At 41.0% G+C, this 22,620-nt stretch overlaps 1 protein-coding gene across 1 annotated transcript in view; it reads right to left on the minus strand.

The window, feature by feature from the left end:
- The window catches only part of LOC128460583 (MAM domain-containing glycosylphosphatidylinositol anchor protein 2), a 168,355-nt gene that overhangs the window by 18,815 nt on the left and 126,920 nt on the right, over positions 1 to 22,620 (minus strand). Inside the window, exons 11-12 of the mRNA XM_053445826.1 lie at positions 12,019 to 12,167; positions 5,408 to 5,585 (exon numbers count right to left, since the gene is read on the minus strand). Of these exons, the coding sequence (XP_053301801.1) occupies positions 5,408 to 5,585; positions 12,019 to 12,167 (327 nt within the window). The remainder of the gene's footprint in view (positions 1 to 5,407; positions 5,586 to 12,018; positions 12,168 to 22,620) is intronic.

Genomic DNA, 22,620 nt, shown 5'->3' on the forward strand with positions numbered 1-22,620 from the left:
GAAGACGGAAACAAACTTCTCTGGTGATGAAGTGGTTTGGGAATAAAAGGCCACAGACTGATATAATATGTAAGCAGTGTAAGATGGTGAAAGAGGCAACTCAACAAACCTATCATCTCAAGAATCTGTTTGAGTGTGAGGAGATTCTGAGAGTACAGCTGCTCTGAGCAAGGTCGAAAGACCCAGCAGGTTAAAACTCTAACCACACAGCATAACCACATGTTGCCAGGTGGTACGTCATGTGACAGGAAAAAGAGTTGAGAAGGAAGAATTCAGGTAACTTTCATATGAATGAAAACATGTCTGGACAGCCATTCTGAGCATCTTTAAAAAAACGATAACAGACTATACTTTAAAGCATGTATTTATACTGTATGTTGCAATAATTTTATTTTTTATTTTTAATCATTTATTTTATTAATATTTCATGAATTTATTTACTATTTCATGATATTACATTGAAGGCATCTACCGACCAGGCATCTGTTCTTTGTATTTTGCGCTATAGAGAGCAGCTTTCTGTCAGCTGTTAGAAGCTACTGCTTCTAAACTAGCTGTCCCAAACCCCCCCGTTTCCATGTGGCTTTTTATGTCTGTCTACTTTTCATTTACCACACAGACAAGATACGAGCCTTAATCTTCTACTTTTCCTCGAAACTAAAAGTGAAAAGTATATTTCTTAAATATCTCCCCTGAACATGAACATAAAAATATAAGATAACATTTGATTTGATTGAAGTGATTCTACGCTGGTGCAATTCAAATATTCTTTTATTTATTAATCATATCGTCACAAATATCCTTTAAGCAAAAATGAACTGCAATATCAGGGTATTAAAAGGAAATGGTTCCCACCCTCAGAAATTCTAAGTAGCAAGTTTAAGGTATAAGTACTTCAAAAAACATAAACGTGATGAAATGTAAAACTTGTAAAAAAACGTGCTTCACAGTATTCTCATATAAACATTGAGTTGAGACAATTAATGAACAAGGACTCGCTCAGTCAGGAATTAGACAGTACCATCAATGGTCGGATAATAACAACCTGACACCTTCGCTATAGCAGAGAGTAGAAAACACAAGGAGCTGAACAGCAGACAGGGGGCTCCAACAATAAATACTCCTTGAGAGAGAGGGGGGAGAGCGAGAGCGAGAGAGAGAGAGAGAGAGAGAGAGAGAGAGAGAGAGAGAGAGAGAGAGAGAGGGAGAGTGAGAGAGGGAGAGGTGTTATGAGGAACGCCAAACAGATGCTGAGTTTGTCACTGCAGCAACATTTTAAAGTGTCTTTGGGACTTGGTGACACAACCATCCTTTATCCCACAGCTGGGGACATTATAACTCTTTTGTGCTTATTTTTTTTTTCTTCCTAGAAAAAGCTGCTACCATCGGCTTTATGTGCGTCGCAATAATCTTTCCATCCCTTGTGATAAGAAACACAAGCTACAACTCAGATTGTCACCGTAGGACAATAATGTTAACCCTAACAGCTCCCATACAAGATGGTAATCATATTCATTAAGTTTGACTGTTATTTCTATTCACACACAGCTTCCTTTTCATAGTCATGGGATCAGGAGACTTTGGCTGTGTCTCAATTCAGGGGCCGTCTCGTTCAGAGGCTGCGTTTGAAGACCGACTGTGTCACAGCGGCGTGACAAGGCTGTACCGTTTCAAAAGCTCCTTCAAATGACAAATGCGTCCTTCCATACCGGAGAAAGAAGGCTCCAGCCTATCACAGGATTCAATAGGCTTCAGGGACAAACTGTTTTCCAAAGAGGTAATGCGACCGATTGAACAGCTTACAGGACACATATTTAAAATCCAAGGGACGCCAAAACTATCCCGGCATGTCCACCTTCAGCTCGTTGCTAGGCAACCATAATATGGCCGGGACGAGCTGGTGATCACAGATAGACTTTGGTGACCAGTTAGGTTCAACCTTTGAGAACTACCTGGTTCACAGAGCCTCCTGGATTGAGACCCATTTTATATGCTAAAGTGAAGGCAGGAAAGTAAACAAGCACACACAGTCACATGGACAAAGACAGACAAATAAACTTCTCACCTGTTTATGATTTGTGTGTTTGATTCAAGATTTAAAGATTTGTGCCGCAGGCAGCGAAATACATGAGTAACAAAAGCCAGTGTGCGATAAAGAATATTAAAGCTATAATTATATAAATAAGAGGTTGAAATTGGAATATGAAGAAAAAAAATATGACAACCGGACTATGTTTAGAATAATGATAAAATTTAAAAAGTGTATACTGTTGTCTGTGTGTAGGTGTTTTGTGTATTTTGTCAGCAGAGCACAAAATAAAATCGTATGGTTGCATTTTTCTGATAAAAGGAGTTTTCACAAGAAAATGTTGTTTTTAAAGTATGTCTAAGGAGGAAAACATGTTCAGACCAAACCTGTGACAAGCTCTTGTCCTTGTATTGAAAAACATGCCCGATGGGTTACTCCAAACCAAGCTGGGATTTATGGGATGTACCAACCTGAGATCACTGGTGCCTGTCTGCTGTCTGCACAGGTACGACTTTGGTTTGAGACACTCTGACAAGTAGCTGACATACAGTACATACTAAATTTATACAGTATATATAAATCATCCCAGTACACCTTTTTTACTGTTTCCTGTGCCATTGTATTGAGAAATGTTTATTTTTCTTGTCTGCATGCTGTTTGTCACGTTTCCATCATGAAATTACTTAACTCGTACTTCGGGACACTTTCAAACCTTCTGTATCACTTCTGACTTTTTGTTTAGTCCAGATTTAAATAACAGGTGTGAATGGTGCCTTGGACCAACGGAACAAAATGTAGGTTGTTAGTCCAGTTTAAACTGAATCATGGTTTGGTTCGTTTACAGGAAGTTTAGACAGCATTAAAAAAACAGAAGAAGAAAGAATGAGTCTTCGCCTCAAACGATACAACAGCTAAATGATTTGCTGGTAGTAAAACCATAATGATGATAATGAAATTAACAAAGTGAAGCTGTCTATTCATTTCCTCCTTGGAATCACTCAAACAGCAGCTCCTTTCCCCAAAAAATATCTTATATAACCAAAGGAAGGAAGAGACAAAAACATATTGATGAATTATTTCAATCCATCAACTAAGTAAACCATAAAGCCATCACGTACACAACTTGAGTACAAACACCCCACAGGTCCCTGTTCCACAGAGAACGTGAAGTGATGCCTGACTGTTTCATACAACTCCGTCTTCTGGGACAGAGTGGATTGGGCTCAGACCCACATTAGCCTGCTGCAGTGACACTGTGCTGTGCGTGGGAGAACAGAGCAGCCCTGGAGTGATAATTAGTCCAGTCTCTCGTCGGGCAGGAGATTCGCACATCAGCGCTGGCTCCCTTCTTTCCTCTTTTTTTTTTAATTTCACTCTGTTCATCTGTATTCCCGTTTTCTTCTCAGTCCCAACTTGGCTGCATCCATCTCTCGGTCTGTGCCTCTCTGTCTTAATTAAGCCAAATTCTCTTCACCTCATCCAATTCGATTCAATTCGGCTGCTCTATCACAGGCCACAAGGTATCACACACTGTAATCATACAAAGAAGAATAGGCGAGAAACTTCATGTTTCTCTTCCTCTCTTTCCCAATTCTCTTTTCACCAGTCATGAGGAGCTGCAGTGAAACTGAATTATTCACAACTGCAGAAGCAGCAGCAGCAGCACTCAGGACGAGCTCAGCAGTCAGTGATAGACAGAAAACAGTCAGCTGGTTTGTTTCTCAAAATGCACATCTCAAGTACCTGTGCATCTGTTCACTGGCACTGCTGAGCCGAGTGAGGAGAGGGCTGTAGCTTGTGTGTTTCTGTCGGTATCATCCCTCAACCAGATGATTCTACCTCCGTCTTCTAGTGATTTCTGACCATTTCACAGCTTTTTCACTCCGTGTAGAAATACAGTGTATCAAGAAGTTTTCTTATTGGTTTGACCAGTACTGGTGTGGCATACTGGGGCCCAATCTTCCTACTAATTCCACCAATGTCCTTCTGTTTGCATACGTGACCCGTTTATGCTTCACACTTGGCATGCAGTAATTTTTAATAGTCCCAGGAAGTGCATTGCCCAGATGGTGCGCTGTGGACATGCAAACAGGTGGCCACTGGTACAGACTACACTTTGTTGCTGTCAAAAACCGACCATATTTATTTTGAAATTGCAAACTTGGTTTCTGAAGGTGTGCTTAGATTAGATTAGATTTCTTTATTTATCCACACAATGGGGAAATTCACTTGTTACAGCAATAATAGAAAAACAGAATTAAAGTAACAGTGCCGAAGCACAATAAAAAAAAAAAAAAGATTTGCTTAACAAACCTTTTACATAGCCAACAGGCAATATATGAAAAAATAACGACCCCGAAATGTTATTTTTCACTTGAGGGGTGTGAAGTGACCGTATATTGTACAACTGTTTGATGTGGACTCACTATTGACAAGGACAAATTCTGGAGTAGCTCCAGAGCTTTAACACGGGACAAGAGAAATGCTCATTCCAAACAGGCAGGTTTAGAACAGGCACTTCACTAGTAAATTATAATTCAATTTAAATGATTTAAAACACATATCCAGTTAGGTTAAACATTGCAGTTATTGTTCCATCTGCCCACTGATTTTAGGGTAACACGATGTGGCATTTTATTTTGTTAGACGGGCCATATGGAGCATGACAAGGGTAAAAGACCTTTCAAAAATATTTGCAATATAAAGTTCAAAACCCCCAAAAAATCTTTGAGAAAAATTGCTGATATGACAAATATCCCAGGAGACACATCCTTGTCGGTGAAAGTGAATCAAGTACATGATGACTCATCTTTGACCAGGTTGGTTTGGTCTTGTGACCCAAACTGCATGTTTGAGTCAGGATGATATCTCAACCAAGTCAATCTTTGCCCCAGTCCAGGAGAGACCTGACTCCGGCAATAAAGGTGACGAAGAAGAGACGGTTAGTCAGTTGATCAGAATTAATTTAGCTCAAACTGGCAAGGAGGCAGAGGAAGCTGATGTTAAGCTATCTTCTGATGAGTGGGCGTGTGATTTAAATTATTGTAAAGACTTCGCTTTTTTACCAGACCTGTCTCATCCATTATACACCATCACCGTGATCATCATGATGATTGCTTAGTGAACTTTTGACATCCATCAGTGTCGATGAACATGTGTGATGGTGCAGCAGCGCAAAACTTGTGCTGCAGTTACTTTCGGAGTTCGCTGAAGGATAACATTAACATCTGGAGCTGTGATTCCTCCACCTGTGCAGCCACATGTGTGAGCACACTGAGGTGAACGCTGCTCAGCCTGTCTCTAACACCGCTTTTCTCTCTGCTTACCAATCTGCAGGATGAGACACAGAACAGAGTCGGACCAGTACGCAGCACTCACCGCTGTAGGTGATGATACGGATTGTGGAATCACCCTCTCCGAACCGTGTGATGGGGCAGAGGCGCACTTCAAAGGACTCAGGCTTTATCAGCTCAGTCAGGTTGTGCGTCATGAGCTCCCCTTTGTTGATTGCTCCATCCACAGGGATCTCATGCTCCCACCAGCGCTGCAACCCCATCTGGATGGAGAGGGGAACCGAAAGACATTTGGATCATTAGTAACGTCATTAGCCACTCAGAACTTTGCTGTCCTGATGTACAAACAAATAGGTATTTTATACACAACTGCCCTAAAAAAATGTAAAACATACTCTCTTGATTTGGTTTTGGGTTCGTCATTTTAAAACCTAAATGAGTGAGCTTGACAATCATTGTCAAACCCCGTGTTAGAAGCTCCTGGACGAGATCTTTGTTGTAATAGCTAATTTAAAAGAAGAAAAGGAAGAAACCTACATTTTGAGCTTCTTTGAATACTCTTTTCACTTAAATACAGATCTCTAAACCCACGTCATTAAAGATTCTGATGGCCTTGAACTCCCAAGGGAAGATAAAGTCACATGGAAACTGTAAGGTACTTCATAATTTTGATAAAAATAGATTCTGAGCATCTGAAAGAAGATGGAGAAGCTCATGTCCACCAGACTAATGCCATGGCCTTTGCTAGTTTTAGTGTAGATACACGTTTCATCTTTTAATGTAGCACCCACATTGATTATACAGGTGTGCCCTTTAGAACACTTTGAGATGTGGACATTGTAGGCCAGTAGTACTGAGGCAGCAGGAAATGTATTTCACTATTATTTTAGTGGTGCATTATTTATCGTCCGGTTACACACCGAAATAGTTTCCTCTACAACAACCTTTACAACAATAATCCACCTAGGTGAAAGCACACCTGCCTTTAACTGGAAATGGGAGATCGCAGTCTGATTGGTTTACAAGATACATACATTTATTTATCCCAAACACATGTACAGACATGCACAGACTCACTCATGCAATTGAGGGAAATTTGTCCTCTGCTTTTAACCCATCTGGTGCAGGACCCACAGAGCAGTGGGCAGCTATGTACGGTGCCCAGGGAGCAGATGTTGGGGGAGTAAGGTGCCTTGCTCAGGGGCACTAGACAGGGTAGGGAGAATCCTCTTGGATTTTTGGACAGATCCAAGTGTTTTCCATCCAGGTTCGTCTATTGTTGCTACTCCTTCCAGGTACTTTTTTTGATGTTACTCCGTGGAGTCAAACCAGAGGCGTACCAGAGACCTTTTCTGCCCATAGTCCAAGTTTCTGCCACTAGTCCACCGCCTCTCTCTTTATGGCACGTCTCATCGAAATCACACCCACGATATGCGAAGAGACGAAGTACAACCCTTTTGAACCACATGCCTGGTGCAGACCTTTGCACTAGCAGAAGTGAAGGTGGACATGTCCTGAATGCAGTGGCGCCATGTGCTTAGATCCTTGAAATAAACCCCCCCGCCTTTAGCTGACGACTGTTACAGTGACACGTCCAGGTTCATCAACTTTTACAAAAGCACAAGACATCATTTAGTTAGCAACTCGAGGGTCGTCTCCTTGAGCTAGCTCCTGCTGACGACTCTGATACTCCTCCAACCACCCACTGACAGTCAGCCTTTAACTTTGTTTTAGAGGGCGACTGCAACCTTGAAACTAATAAAGGGACAATCTCGTGACACAATACAAACATGGTTATCTGTAGCGGCAGATTGTGTGCTGCTCTCTCCACTGATCTTGTACCTTGAATAATCACAATAAAAGAGCTTGAGCGGATCGTGTGACCACAACAAATACGTATTCCTCTCGCCATCGGTGCAGGATGTTCCCTCTCATCCGCCAATTAACCTTGTCTATAGGTGTTTGTATGATCTGCCGACATTAAATGCTGCACAACAAAAACATTCCTTCTCTCTAAGCTGTTGACAGCTAACTGCTCATTAGCCACATTTACTTTCAAAGCCGCTCGCAGCCACAGCATTCAAAGGCTGTTATTAGCATGCGGCAGAGATATTCCTATATGTGCAGGGAGAGAAAAATCCTGGTTCGTTTTTCTCATTCAAGACATGCCTCAGTCTGCATTTTGTAAGTACAGCAAGGACAACACATTTGTGCACTGTACATTGCCGCATTCTTTTCACACTTTTCTGTTAATCGTCTTCCACCCATACCTTCGTTCAAGGAACTTAAACTGACAGGCATTGTTATACCTCATCTCTGAACACTGCAGAGCACACAGGTGTACTTGTCTTTGATTGAGTAAGCTCAGCTATCACACAAGAAATGATTAGCTCCTGCTCCTCGTGTCTTGTGATACAATGCAGGCCCGCCGACATTCAAAGCAACAAAACGAGGGCTTGCTGCTGTGCTCGCTGCGGGCAAAGCGGAGAGAAGTCGGGTACATCTTATCCTTGAGAATCAGTTTAAGGGGAAGAGCTGCACAAAGACAAGTTACAGCTTCTGCATCACAATTAGTGACTATACATGCCCTTCTCAGCCAAAGGGAAAAGAGGAAGTGTGTTACGAGCAGAGCGACGGGGAGAGTGTGAATGAAGGTGTGATAGCGTTGAAGCAGTTTGTGTGACAACAATACCAATTAAGTAATTACTTAGAGTCTGGAGGAGCCACAATTACGGGGTGCAAGTTTTCATCACCGCTAGTTTGCAGGTAAATAGAGTATTTTGTCTGTCACTGGTATTTACAGATGCCTCACTTGTCCCGACCTATCCTTTGTAAATATTTGGTTTTCTACACAAAAGGCTCTGCAATTAATAGAAATAAATTGCACAGTGTTGGCCTCTTTGTGTGTGTGTGTGTGTGTGGGTTGGTGGGTGTGTATGTGTCTCTGCTTGAACACTAAAACATGGAAGCATAATTGCCTTAAGGCTCCCGTTAACTTTATTAACCCTTCAGACCTTTTTACTGAGCATAGCATTAGCTAATGTCACATTTGCATTGTTTGATCCGTATCAATGGTTCATGTATTCAGATTTAGATCCCATCGCAGGGTTAGTTGCAGCATATCTTCCCACAAAGTGCTTCGCCTTTTCATCCTTTAAACCTCTTCATGAGCATTTCCTTTAAATGATGAAGTATCTGTGAATGGATTCCTTGTTATCAGTTCAGATTATATGAACTGTAGCTGTTCAAATGGTTCATTAAGTTGAAAGTCTGCAGCTGAGACACAAGTGAGACTGAATTCTGAACAAATATTGGCCGGTGGCCCAGTTAGACTGATGAAACATGCACTCTGTGGGTTTGTGTTTGCACTTAACATTTTTCTGTTGCCTTTTGAAATTAATAAAATGTTTCTACTGCTTCAGTGTTATATAATTCACTGTGCAGGTGTCAGGAAAAAAAAACGTATTTTTCATTTGAAATGGATTTGATTCTGATTGTGATGGGAGCACCCTGACAATTTACTTCAGGAAGAACCTTGGAGGATTTTATCACACCTCATTACTGTTCATGATTCCCACTTCACGTTGCTTTATTTGGTAATGTTCAGGTGGTTATCTGATACCTTTTTCTCAAAAAGCTTTTAAATATGTTGTTCAGGCCTGGTGAAAGATAAAAAAAAATTGTAATTGGGGACTGGTTTGTGTTATTGTGTGTGTGTTTTTTTGCCTCCCGGCAGATGGAGGCCTTAAATGCTACATTTGGCAATTGCGCCTCAAACTCCAAATGAAAGCAAAAGGTTCAATCTATTATTCTACATCAAATATGAATTGCTGGTTACACAAACAGCATAAATCAAAGTTGAAATGTTGATTGAGGAACACATTTAACTTTCAGACATTTGGAATCATACACATACTGTGAGTAGTGGGGTATGGATTTTACACCTTTGTTTTGATTCCCATTAATGTTTACTGAATCCCGGTGCCTGTGCTCAATTAGAGTTCCTGTTTACATCCTATTACCTTTCATTCTCCACATTTTCCCCAAAGAGGTCGAGCACCATATTGATTTAAATTTGTTTGAGTGCGGCAGCAGTTCATGGGGTTTTTATGCAATCTTCAGTGGGATTGATCAAAGCGATAACTGGATCCAAAAGAAACACAGGAATAATCAAAGTGTAACGTTATACAAGCGCTGATCTACTGTAGATTGCCTGCATGTAATTAGTGTGGCTCCTATTGATCTGCTCGCGCTCCCTGACTTGACAGATCAATTGAAATAAAAGAAGAAAGACGAGGAGGAGCAGGAGGGGAAGATGGAAGAGGAGGAAGCAGCCGCTCCAAGATGGCAGGATGCGAGTTGAAGAAGTTATTTGGCAGGGATGGGAGACAGCCAATCAAGCTTGCGGACAGCAGAGACGATTCTGAAGTAGCGGGCTACAGTCTCAAAACAAGAGCAGATGTCACACCTTTCCATTGCATCCTTGACAGGTGCAGTGATTTGTGTTTTGTGATTCTCGTCTGTGCTTGCCTTTCAGCTACACCTTCTTTTCCCATTTCTCCCTCGGGTCGACTGTCTGTCATGAGGGCACTGGACGATAACACAGAGCAATCCATTACAGAGGCATAAGGACTAGCAGCTCTGGGTATTAATTCAAAAGTAGCGAGAGAAAATGATAATAATTCTCAGGGAACGGCAGGGGAGTTGCCACTGGATCTATAAATAGATCGAAGTGGTGTAGTCCATGAGCTGGGGCTTGTGTTACTGCACCACTCTTTCACAGTCAGTGTGGGGGTATCTCTGCATTTATTTATTTACAAAAGGAGCCTCTCCTCCCACTCATCTCGCTCCTCTCCTCTCTCATTTCCGCTCGCTTGCCGCCTCGACTCTTCTGCTGCTCTCCCACCAAAAGACATTACAAAAAAAAACATATTATCTGTCTAAATCAATACTAAACGCTGAGACTCAATCAGTCAGAGGGTGTACTGTATAGTAAGTGCTGCCAAAAAGTCGGAATTTTCCCTACAGCTAAAACTCTCTTTCATCTGAGACAATGGGAGATTGCTTGTCATGCCTGGGAGGAAGGAAATAATGGTCACACCGTGTTCCCTCTTGAGATATCAAGGCAAGAAGGTGGAAAGACATTAATTTGCCCAAACACTGATTCTCTGCTAAAAACGGACGGGAGTAGTGATGTTCTCTTTTTAATAAACAAATGGAGGGAAGAAATATAAATTGTAATGAGATTTCTGAATCACTTTGGGTCTGTTCTGGCACAAATGCAGATATTATTATCTCTTTTAAAAAATGGTGCATGGGACTGGCTGAAAAAAACCCGCAAACGTATTTATCTCTGGTAAGTTATCAGATTTACGCCTGGCCAGTGCAAACATGGGCTCTGCAAGCACGGCATCATTTATTACTAAAACACACCAACTCAGATGGTTGACAGAAAAATCATTGCACCACACAAACGCAACTTGTTTAGATTGTGTTTCCGAGCCTCAATTCCTTGAGGGTGCAGTGTGAAACAAACATGAAATTATATTATTCATTGCAAACACAACTGTCAGGCTACACTCGCTAATTCTGAGCTGAACTGAGATGGATTTAGCATTGCAACATGTGCTATAAAAGGAAAAAAAAAAAAAAAAGGGTCCCTCATGGCAGCGCAGTGTGCCAACGCAATTACAACCTGTAAAGCTGCAGTGTTAACGGAGTTAGTGCGATGGCCGAGACGTCTCACACAAGGCCATCGAGGGAAAACAGAAAATCAAAAGCCACAACACAACTGCAAGAGCCAGAACACGAATGCAACGCTGCTAGATGTATCATTGTCAACATCCATGTCCCTTACTTTTGTATTTGTTGTGTTGCAGTTGTGTTGTAACTTTTGCAGTTGTGTTTTCCATGAAGTCTCAACCACCTTAAGCTAGTGTTCAAACTATCTGAATATGGTGTCACACCTCCTGATGCAAATATAAAAATATTCAAACCAAATCCAGTCGCCATGAGCCGGGAAACAGAAAAGCGCCAGAGACAGAGGAAGGTACACATCGATTTCCAAAGAGAGCAAATGTAACCATGCCATCCATCAATGCTGTGTGACTGTCAGCGGTGGAGTTTACTCTCTCATAGCAGGGAAAACAGAAGCTATTCTTTCTCTTCCCCTCTGCGGGGTTCCCTTCCACTCCTCTGACTGATCATCTGACGGATAGCAGAAAACAGAAGCACTTCGTGGAAACCACAGAATTCACTCATCCGACTGCCCCTGACGGAATCTCCGTGATTTCTCTTTGGCCCACAAAAGCTCATTCACAGCCTAAAAAAAGTGCAGATGTTGACGGACGATGGATCGAGACGGAACATTGTCAAATGAATTACAAACACTTCTATCACAGGTGTAGATTGGCAATAAGAAAGGATTTAACTGACCTGTGGTACAAAGCTGAATTTAATTAATCTGGGAAGCGTCAAAAAGGGCCTTAACACCACCAATGACTCAACGATAGTTGGACCAGGAGCCAACGTTTCAGGCTCCAACAACTCGTGTTCTGGCTGTAACAAAAGCTCCTTTCTAAACCAGTTCTGTGCGGCAAACGTGAGTGATGCAGCCATAGGTTAAAGAGAGAAAAGACCAACAAATCAGCAGGCAGGAGGGCAAGTACCCTGACAGCCGACACTTAGTTATTCTACCTGTTTGATGCCAAGTCTGTAGGCAACAATGCGGTCCACAGCGTTGGGGTTCATCTGGGTCCACTGGAGCTTGAAGCCGTAGATTCTGGGCCTGTTCTGCCACAGAGGGCTGTAGGTGTCATAGTAGAACTCAGGGGCGAAGGCCTTTCCTGAAGAGAGAAAACAGCGATAATGAGACAAAATGCTTCAATGTTAATTACCTGAAGGAGGATATCTACTCATCCATCTATTGGTTTGTTGGTTGATGATTGAAGCAGTATTACACTGAACAACTGAACCAATTCCCAAGAAATTCTGTTACAAGAGGTGACTGTCACTTTATTTAACATATACAACAAATATTTTCGATGATTTCCCGGAGAATACCACATGGATCTTGATGAAAAAAAGTGTATTGAATTTGGTACAGATCCAAATCACAATGTAGTGAATTCAAATGTGGGTTTCATTGGGGGACCTCAGCGGAGGTTACACTCAACAAAGTGCAATTCTAGTTGAGGATGAAAAACAAAAAAAAACTCACTCAGAGGAATTTCAGGCAGTGTAACAAATCTTTCAAACTCCACATCCCTAGTTTCTAACTTTTTTTTTCTTAAAAAAGTATTTAGCATCAAAACTAAAGCCAAGATAAACCTTGGCTTTAGTAAACAGGATTTACTTTTGAATTCAAGAGACATTCCTTCAGAGTCACAGAAGATACTGTTCAAGATCTTTTAATCCTTTTTTTATTGAGTGAACTTAACTTTATGTGTAAACTTTATGATTATTTAAAAACTGACATTGATAGCTGATAGCATATTATAACTTCTGAAGGCAGAATTGCAGCCCATCATAACAGTGTCAGATTTCTTTGTATTTTTTGTAAATGAAAAGTAGGGTCAACAATTTTTTTGGGGGGGGTGTTACTTTTTGAAATTCTCTTCACCTCCTGATACCATCAATAAATGTAAGTCTTCTGGAAAACATCAAATATCAGGTGTGCATGAATCTCGCAGGACTGTAAGAAAAATGTTTTTTTCATTCGGACCAAATAAAATGAATTAATGGTAAAGGGTGGGATGTTTCACTGGTAAAGTACAGCCTGTGCTTGATACCTTTTTCCAGGATTACCAACCCTATCTTTAGTGAACAGAAAAGTATAGAAACGGAAATTGGCAAAAATATACGTTATCTTCTGAAAGGTCAGTGTAATTAGGGCTGTATTATTATTAAGTACAGCAGATGTGAATTCCCACTTAAGTCTCAGAATGCTGCTGGGCATTGCTGAGGAGCTCTGCTGTTTACACTGCACACAGTTCATGCATAAACTCTTACAAACGTGTAAATTCTAGAATTTGTAAACGTAAACATGTAAATGATTCATTAGTTAGTTAACGTAGCGGGAATTATATTTATACCCGCTCCTTACAGTATCCCTGTTGCTGCTTTGACCCAGTTTCCCCCTGAGGATCATTAAAGTTTCATCTTAGGTCATTTGGCAGAGAATACATTCATGGCCGCCTAAAATCAAGGCATGTACTAGATTGTTGTATGTCTCATAAATAAGTAATATATCCCGAGTGTCCAAACAATGCAATGGAAGAACCTATATGTATGAGCTCGAATTCCCTGTATACTCCCCTCAACAGCCTCCTCAGTAAATATAATGTCATACAGCTGGATCTGAACTAACACCGAGATCTGCTCAAACCTTTCTTTCAATAACACATTTTGCTTTGATTCTGTGAAGATTTATTTGCAACAGAGCTCTGGCTTGAAGAGAATAAATCTTTCAGTTTTCAGCTCTGCAGTCACAGCATGCAGGTTGATTCCTGACAGCTAAAAATGGGGCTGGTGGAACATTGTAACGTAAACATCTAGAAACATGCTAACAGGAATTTCCATCCAAGCGAAGAACAGTATTTCACCTTCAATGAGGCTGCGTTTGTCGCCTCTCTGTTATGGCTTATTTATTGAAGGATGACAATACCCAAGGCAAATTGATTGTTAATCTCCATGGGAAAGACAGCGGAGCAGCCATTGTTAGCTCAAACAAAAGCAGCACTAGGATTCCATGTGCACACGCTGAATATGCAGCAAGTAGCTGATGTATGTCAGCCAATTAGATAAACCTGTCAAGTTAGTTACTGCCATTGATGGATTATGACGGCATCCTGTTCCAGTGGCCTTCTCCTCCACTTCCAATTTATCACTTTTCAAAATCACTTTTGCTAAGGGAGACAACGGAAGAGACCTCAGCGTCTACATATTGAGCCATAAACTGTATTTAAAGCTGGATGGTGACATAATTTGGAGCCAGACTCTCAGATGGACGCGCTCCACCAATCACGATACAGTCTCAACTGTCAATCATGACGTCTCACCCATAGCATCAAATAATTAATTACAACCAAGCTTACAGGAAAAACGTGAAAACAGCATGAAATGACAAACTTCTTTGAGGAAAAACATACCTGACCTATACCTTGACTTTTAACTTTGGTTTAAAGTCCCATCAATTAACAATACATTACATTAGATTTAATTTAGCTGACGCTTTTATCCAAAGCGACTTACAATAAGTGCATTCAACCCCAAGGGTACAGACCCAGGACGAAAGAATCAAGAAAATACAATTTCTTCACAATAAAGCAAATCTACAAAGTGCTATATGTAAGTGCCATTTAAGTGCTACTAAATTGTTAGTTTCAAAATATTTTTTTTTATTCAAGGTATAGTCGGAAGAGGTATGTTTTTAGTTTTCGGCGGAAGATGTGTAAACTTTCTAATGTGGTGAGCTCATTCCACCATTTAGGAGCCAGGACAGCAAACAGTTGTGATTTAGCTTGCAGTGAGGGAGCAACGAGCCGATTAGCCAAAGCAGAGCGGACAGAACGTGCTTGGGTGTAACGCTTGACCATGTCCTGGATGTAGACTGGACCTGATCCGACAAATAACATTGATGAGGCTGGATTTATTGCCTATACTTTATATACCTTGACTATTTTAGAGCAGTCATGTCGTCCATGTTTATTTGTAGTCTAGTTGGAACCGGTGAGATTTGGATTGTGCAGCCACACAGTCGACCAGCACCTCATAAGGCTTTTTGTGGCCTTTTCTTGGCAGGGGATTCACAATTTGAATGTCAGTGATTGCCTATTTTGCAGGGGGCCCCATTACTTGTCATTGCTAAAGGCCATTGTGGTTAAAAGAAATACAAACAAGCTGTGCATTGCTTCTCCTGTAGTTGAAAGACGATGGGTGCAGCCAGACCTTTCTCCGGCCCTGACAAAGCACCGTGGACAAAGCTCTAACTAAGCAAGATTTGGTATAATACAGAGAAGGTAAATGGGAGTTGATGGAGGTAAACAGTTATAGTCAGGGTTTAATTTTCCATATAACTGCACACAGCAGCATTTTTTACAGGTGTAATATACTATGTAAGTGATAATTCATATTTTTTTATTGTGAAAAAATAGAATAAAACGAGCAAATCCAATGCTGTGATTCTACACGGGATATATAACTGTGTATACTCTACATTTTCTGTGTCATACAGTACTTGTCTCTTTGAGCCCATTTCTCCCAGACCCCATATACACTGCAGCTTTGAATTAATAATGCTACAAATATGTACTAATCCACAGCTAAAAATAGTCTCCAACAAATTCTCTATTTTTACAGATGAAAAGCACAGTGCTTGGAAAATCATTTAAGACAGAAAGAGTGAGAATTGTGACAAATGAGCTTGGCACGACAGACGCCACAGACGAGGTTCAAAAGACGGAAAGTGTTGAGAGACGGTGACACACGTTGGTTTAGTGTTTTCAATGGTTGACATGAAGACAAAAATAAGAAGAAACCATCCTTCTCGTTTACAAATAAATCATATGCATAAAAGAAAAACAATGACAGAGCAGTCGGAATCTGCACATATGCTACTTTATAATCATGCACCCTTGGTTGTTAAGTGATGAATACACAGTGCCTTGAGATAAAATCTACCATAAGGAAAAACAGTATGGGGCAAACACTGTGGAATTAGCAATGGAAAACAAAACAATTACCCACAATACACTGAAATGTATAATCATTTATATGCCCCCAAGTTAAGATATAAAAAACCCTATACATTTTTAACATAAATCATTACATTTTCAAATCCAAAGCAGCGAGGTACGGTGGCCGAGACATCTCACACAAGCTCATTAACAGAAAACACAGACGCAAAAGCCACAACACAACAAAAACCCCTAAAAATGAAAGGGGCTGGTCGAGTCATGGATGTTGGTCAAACCAGTCGCCCCTTGTCTTATGGAAGTGTCTCGACGGCTCACTTCCCCCCCTCCGAAAAAATGACAGCAGGAAGTAACTCTGCTCGCTTCAGTGTCAATAACCGCTGTCACCCACTTCCGATGGGATTGTGTTTTCAACGCGTAGCTTCTGCAGCTGGGTTGTGTCTGTTTCAGTTGGCCCCTGACTGGCTCGATCAATTCTCATAATCGTCCGTGATAATAAGTCCAAATCAAAATTGAGGGCGTTTTGTTATGCATTTTGGACAATTAATCAGGTTAATGATGCTTTGGGTCGCTAACTGTAGACCACTTAGCGTTTACATGGATAAAGCTATTTAAAATACAATATTCCAGATCTAGGGGAAAGGAACTCATACATCAGCCAGACAAAATCATTCGGAGAGAAAATAACAAGTGGAAGGGAGACAAATACTGTTAATAATTAAGGAGTGTCGTTTATTTTTTAAATCTTTTATCTTCATTTTGAGTTGAGAAATGCACCCGTAGACAAACCTGTCTGTGGTAGCTGAGGATGCTGTTATAAAGGCTGCTCCATGTCTTGCTGAAAAGCTAATGCAACCAGGAAACAATATTTTCTAACAATAAAAAAAGCAAAGGATAATTAGTGTCTGCACTTCACTTGGCACTGTTTGGCTGTATAGAGGCAGCTGTGTTTACAACATACTGAACAGCGAACGTTACATAAGCCAGCCTGGCAGATAGTGTCAGTTTTGCTCATGCCGTGTACAACTGTACACCGAGGAAAAGGCTGTAATTTGAAGTATAGCAAAGGCATTGAGGTTTAATTAAACTGACTTCTACCCAATGTGTGTTTTTACAAATCGTCCTATAAAGATTCCGATGTAGACTCATTTTAAAAAACACATCACTCTAGGACAGGATAGTACTTTCACACATTGTGCCTTTAAAAGTCATAAAATCCTAGACTCAGTGAACTTAAGTGTTTCCTGCACAGTCGCATGTCTTATTTGGAGAAAACGGTATTTAAAAAAATAAATTCACAGCAAAAGGCGGGGGACATTGTCGCAAATTCACTGGCGAATCGTCGTCTACTCAAATACACAATTTAATTAAGCAAAATGGTCCTCGCTCCTAATAAAAGGTTACGTCTGGTGAGGCACATTACCTAACCCACTTACACTGCCTGAAACCGATAACCCTGGGTGGAAGACATCAAACACAAAGTACACACGACTTAATTGATTTTTTTTTTTTATATTCTGTTTATAACTGCAGAACCAATGCAATGATTCATAACAGCTCAGTGAAAAAGCCTCCAGGCAGGAGGCTGACCTTGTTTGCAGACTCCCTTTTTATTTTTTGTTTAAGGGTCTGCGAACATGTTTTCTTCTTCAGGAAACCACTTTGTCCCACCATATGGTAAGTGTTGCTATACGGTCCGGGGCGGATGTGTGATCTCGGCTTTTGTAGCAGAAGTGACGTTCACATATGGACGCACAGCTGGCCGAGACAAACTCACCACCACCGCACAAATAGCCCGGTGACTATAGGGAGAAGGCATTAGAGACATTAGAGGACTCAGTGGTAATCGTGTGGTGGTGTCCTTCTGGGATGGAGAGTGAAATCTCTCTCTGTGGCTTTTCTCCTTTAAGGGAAATGTTGAACTCCTAATGAGAAACTTCCTAATCCATAGAACAAAAAAAGAATAAAAAGATTTCTAATGGCGGGTATAGATGTGTTGTCTTCAACCTGTGTTGCTTCTGATTGTATCCTTCATGGTCGGAGCTCACTGAGGGCTGCTCTACACCCACTGTTCTATTGTTCTGATATGAAACGAGCAGAACCCGCCAAAACAAGTCAGGAAATTAATATAAAAGAGAAAATTGCAGGAGACAGAGTAGATTGTGTCTGTCCTTCAAGCCTGACAGACTCTCAGTCTGAGCACAGATGACATTATTCATATGCTGCCTTTTTACTCTGACCATGTAATGTCAGTCATTACTACCTACAGGATCCATCAATGTCACCATGTCTCTTTGAGCTTTGGAAAGAATTCAACATCATTCTCCATTTACTGCAGCGCTGAAGGTAAACCCATGTGACCTGGGTATAGACGATGAAGGCACACAGCCGAGATGCTACAAACCACGTCTGAGACAGAATTATTCATTTCACCAGACAGTCCCTTAAATTACGACGGAGTTTGGGTGCCACTTAAAAGGAAAGAAAAATATCCAAGATTTCAAGAATAAAGTCACAATATTACAAGAATAATGGTATATAATAAAATCATAATTTCAGGTCATTTGAGAATATCAGAAGATCAGCCTGTTTCCTGTGTTAAAATTAGGAATGTGCAGCGTCTTGTTAAGTTATACCTTTGTTTTCGCATATAAAATACTTGACTCATCTGCTCCACATCATCACAAGTATCAGGATTTTGAAAAAGTAACCAAGTCTATTTTTGAAGAAACACCCACACAGACTTGAAGGAAATGTATTTTTTTGTGGAGGGGGAAATGTTTGGTAGTTGTTGTCTTTAAGGCTACCATTGGTAACATCTGCATAATATTCAAGAAGGTTTTGCAGTTTCTAAAGAAACAATGAGACTGGTTTGGATCCAGTAACTTCGCTTTGCTTTATATCTCTTTGAATATGACTTTATTTTGTAATACTACGACCCTCCTTTCAATTACAACTTTTTTCTTCCAAATCTCAGGAGTCCTTCATTTGAGATAATGTGCGTTAAAATGATGTGATTTTGAAGTTAAGATTATTTCATTACTGTATAACATTACTACTAATACAGATATTACTGTAATGATTGCATTGCCAGATTTGCGTGTTAAATAAACAAGTGGGATTGAATCATATTGTGTTCTATTGGAACACTATTCCATTTAAAAACTTTGTCCTTGTTTGATTTTAACAACGGCCTGGTAGCTTGAAACCTGAAGGCTACTTACTGTTTGTAGATATATTATTTCAATTATGAAACAGCCATTCTTCTAATTGTTATCTATGTTGTCGTCCACTAATTATATTGTTGATTCATTTGACTAATCTAGACTAGTGCAGGTGGTAAATCATCACACCCTGAGCACCAATTATGTATCTTTCCACCATTTTAAAACAGGAGCAGGAGCCCATGTAGACGATTGTGCTTAGTAAGTGAAGGTAGAATCTATGAAGCTTTTTGTTTTCGCCAGAAAAGATGAATAAATGATAAAGATAAAAATCACACCCAAAGCATCAAATTGTAGCAGCTCAAAAAAGTGTCTAGGGAGGTTATTTAAAACCCTCCACAAAGAGCCAAGCAAGCAGACAAAAAAAAATAAAGAAATCAAAATGACAAAATGACAAAAACATTACTCAGAAACAGATGATGGATAAAGTCATCGCGTAATAAAAAAGACTGAATTCGGAGAAGCCAAGTGGCCTTAAAAACAGAGAGGGTGAGTCACATGAAAGAAAATACGATTGTCTCCTTGTATAAAAATATCTGATTGCAGCCAACTTCAGGCACCGAGTTCCAAAATGTGATTTGTGCATCATTAGGAATATCGGTTAGAATAAAAATAGAAGCTGGAGCCTTACAAGCACATCATTACTCAGAATCTCAAAATAAATACAAAGAATATGTGAACATTGTCCCTGACAATTTCCTTCCCTCTTCTAATTGATGACGGACTGCCAGAAAGAGGGATTATGTGAGAGAGAAATGAGAAATATCATTTGTACTTCCGTTGTGCATTTCTGAATTCCAGGAAAACTGCATGTTGTTCAGAAACATGTTCAGTGAGGGGGGAGGAAGAGGGAGATGTCTGGACTAGCTTTGCAGTATCAGTTTGATATTAGTTTTAGTTTTATGTTGACTGTTTGTGCAATGCATAAATATCTCCACTCTGCTCCTTAAGTTTTGACTTTCTTATCTTTACAGCCCACACCTTTATGAGAGTGTCACAGTTAAATGTTACACGTCCCCTGTATTTTTCAGGTTTGGGTTATACGAGACCCTTGTTTCACCCTATCACTGCTTCCTCAGTGTACATTTGCAGCCTCAGGACAGGATGTAAAGTAAACTGCAGAGTCACTGCATCAGACCAGAATGAAAAAAGGAACAAAAACACAGCCTGAAGACCCATGATTTGAGAGAAGCATGAACAAAACAAACAAATAAAAAAATGACAAAAAAAAAGAAAAGGAAACTCAGGGTTCCCATGACAGAGAGCATGAGCCAAAGCTCAGTGATACACATTACGTCCCTCGGAGGGGTTTCTCCCCTGGCACAATTTAATGGCCAACTTGGCCGCTACTGCCAACTCACTGTTTCCACAGATGTCCCAATGGCTTGGCACATGGGCATCCATGCACATGCACACACATGCTCCCCTGGCGCACAGAATTTCTGAGGCTTCAGAATATATTGTCCTGAGAATGGCCTCCTGCCTGACTTTGGTGTGTTTGCATGTGTCTGTCGGCATGGTAACATGTATGTTTTCCACGCCGTGTTGACTGAGCCTGCGAGTTCAATCGAGTCACTTTGGCTTCGGGCCAGAAGTGCGGACTGATATGTTCATTATGGAGGAGTCAGGGAGAGAGAGTGGTGAAGAGATTTCCACTGGGGCGTCTACCTGTCTTCACTCGGTAAAGTGAGCAAACCGAGATACCACCTTAATGTAAGAGCCACGACAAATATTTCATGAGCTTCATCTTGAAGTGGTCTCACGAGTCATAGAGGAGCTGCAACCTGCCGCTCCAGCACATGATTTATTTCAACCCCACTACAGAACATTGTGGATCTCACACTGTGGCTGGTGGGTTTCAGGATAGAACTCAAAAGAATCTTGGAGAATAAGAGCTGGAGTTAGGGGAATAGGGCGAGCCAGATTTCATAGATGATGGGAGGAACCAAAGTAGATTTTCTGTACCATGCTCATGCACTCAGGGGGCTTACTAAAAGAGCCTCCATACCTTTGGCAACCACTGAGTCCAGATGGTGGGAATCTGGAGCATTGGGAGGGAGGAATGGAGCGGTGGCGGGAGAGATGGGGAAGGAGGGATGGAGGATGAAAGGGAAAGAAGGGGAGTGGAGGGTGAGCAATAGCAGTCAAAACCCCTGCTCTGTTGAGAAAAACAAATGGCCAGAGGGTGCTATCTGCTTCTGTCTCCGTACTGATTTATGACACACAGGAAGAGGGGGAGAGACGTTTTTAAATGAGAGGGATGACGAATGAGGGGAAGACAACGTGGACAAAGAGAAAGTAAGCTGATCGTAAAAATCGAGCGGAGAAAAGGTATGATTAGAAGACAGCAACAGATAGAGAGAAATGGACAGTATCGAGGAGGAGAGCGACCTAAGTGGCAGAGGATCAAAGTGACAAACACTCCTCCTGTGACCCTGCAGCTCCTGTCTCTAATGGGAGGTCTGGGAGATTGAAACCTTGGCCAGAGTTCCTGCGGTCACTGAGTGTGGCCAAACTAATTTGGTCCTGTCATAACAACCAAGCAGGAGATGGACACTTGGTGCCGGCGAAAAAAACACTCCCAAAACAGAGGCAATCTAAAAAAGGTAGAGGGAAGAGGCCAAGTGCGTGTTATCTGACAGAACGGCTTTTGTACTTTAGGGCAGAGAAACAGCCGACATGACTGACACGTCCCACTGATGTGTCGATTGTTATTTCTGTCAGTCTTCTTTTTATTTCATTCATTAACTGTCATATACAAAGGCATCCCCACCCCAGAAGCACAGAACAATAGGGACCTTTGTATCTGTCTAACTGGGGAACTGGTTATAGACATGCAGAAGTGAGAATGAATGGAAAACAACTTCAAGATGGAAGAAAAGTTAGTTTTGTACACCACTGATGTGTGCATTACATTGTGGACCCATCAGGACCGAACGAGGGTTTGGGTTGGGCTCGGTCACATTGGCAGGACATTCTACTTGATCTTTTATGATGCATGTGCCTGTCCTGCAATAAGCCCAAATAACAAAATGCCTGTCGGGTTCAGGTCAGGCTTGACTAATTCTCTTTGATCGAATTTTAATTTTTATTCTTCTGCAAATATATAGAGCTTTACTGCACAGTTGTGTCATTCACAGACACATTCTGACAGTCCAGCACTTTCTCTATCATACATAGAAGAGAAAACAGAAGGTTTGTTAACATTTCAATTTGTTGTAATTGTATTTAAACCGTTTAATGAGAAGACTGGTTTGTTCTTTACACTTAAGCCATTTGGTTGGATTATAAGTCCCGCTCACAAAAACTGTGAAGTATACATTCTGTTGAAGCTGCTCCAGGATCTGTTTGTTTCAAACTTGTCATCCAAGCTACACACA

This window comes from Pleuronectes platessa, chromosome 17, assembly GCF_947347685.1.
Source record: "Pleuronectes platessa chromosome 17, fPlePla1.1, whole genome shotgun sequence".
Lineage (NCBI taxonomy): Eukaryota > Metazoa > Chordata > Actinopteri > Pleuronectiformes > Pleuronectidae > Pleuronectes > Pleuronectes platessa.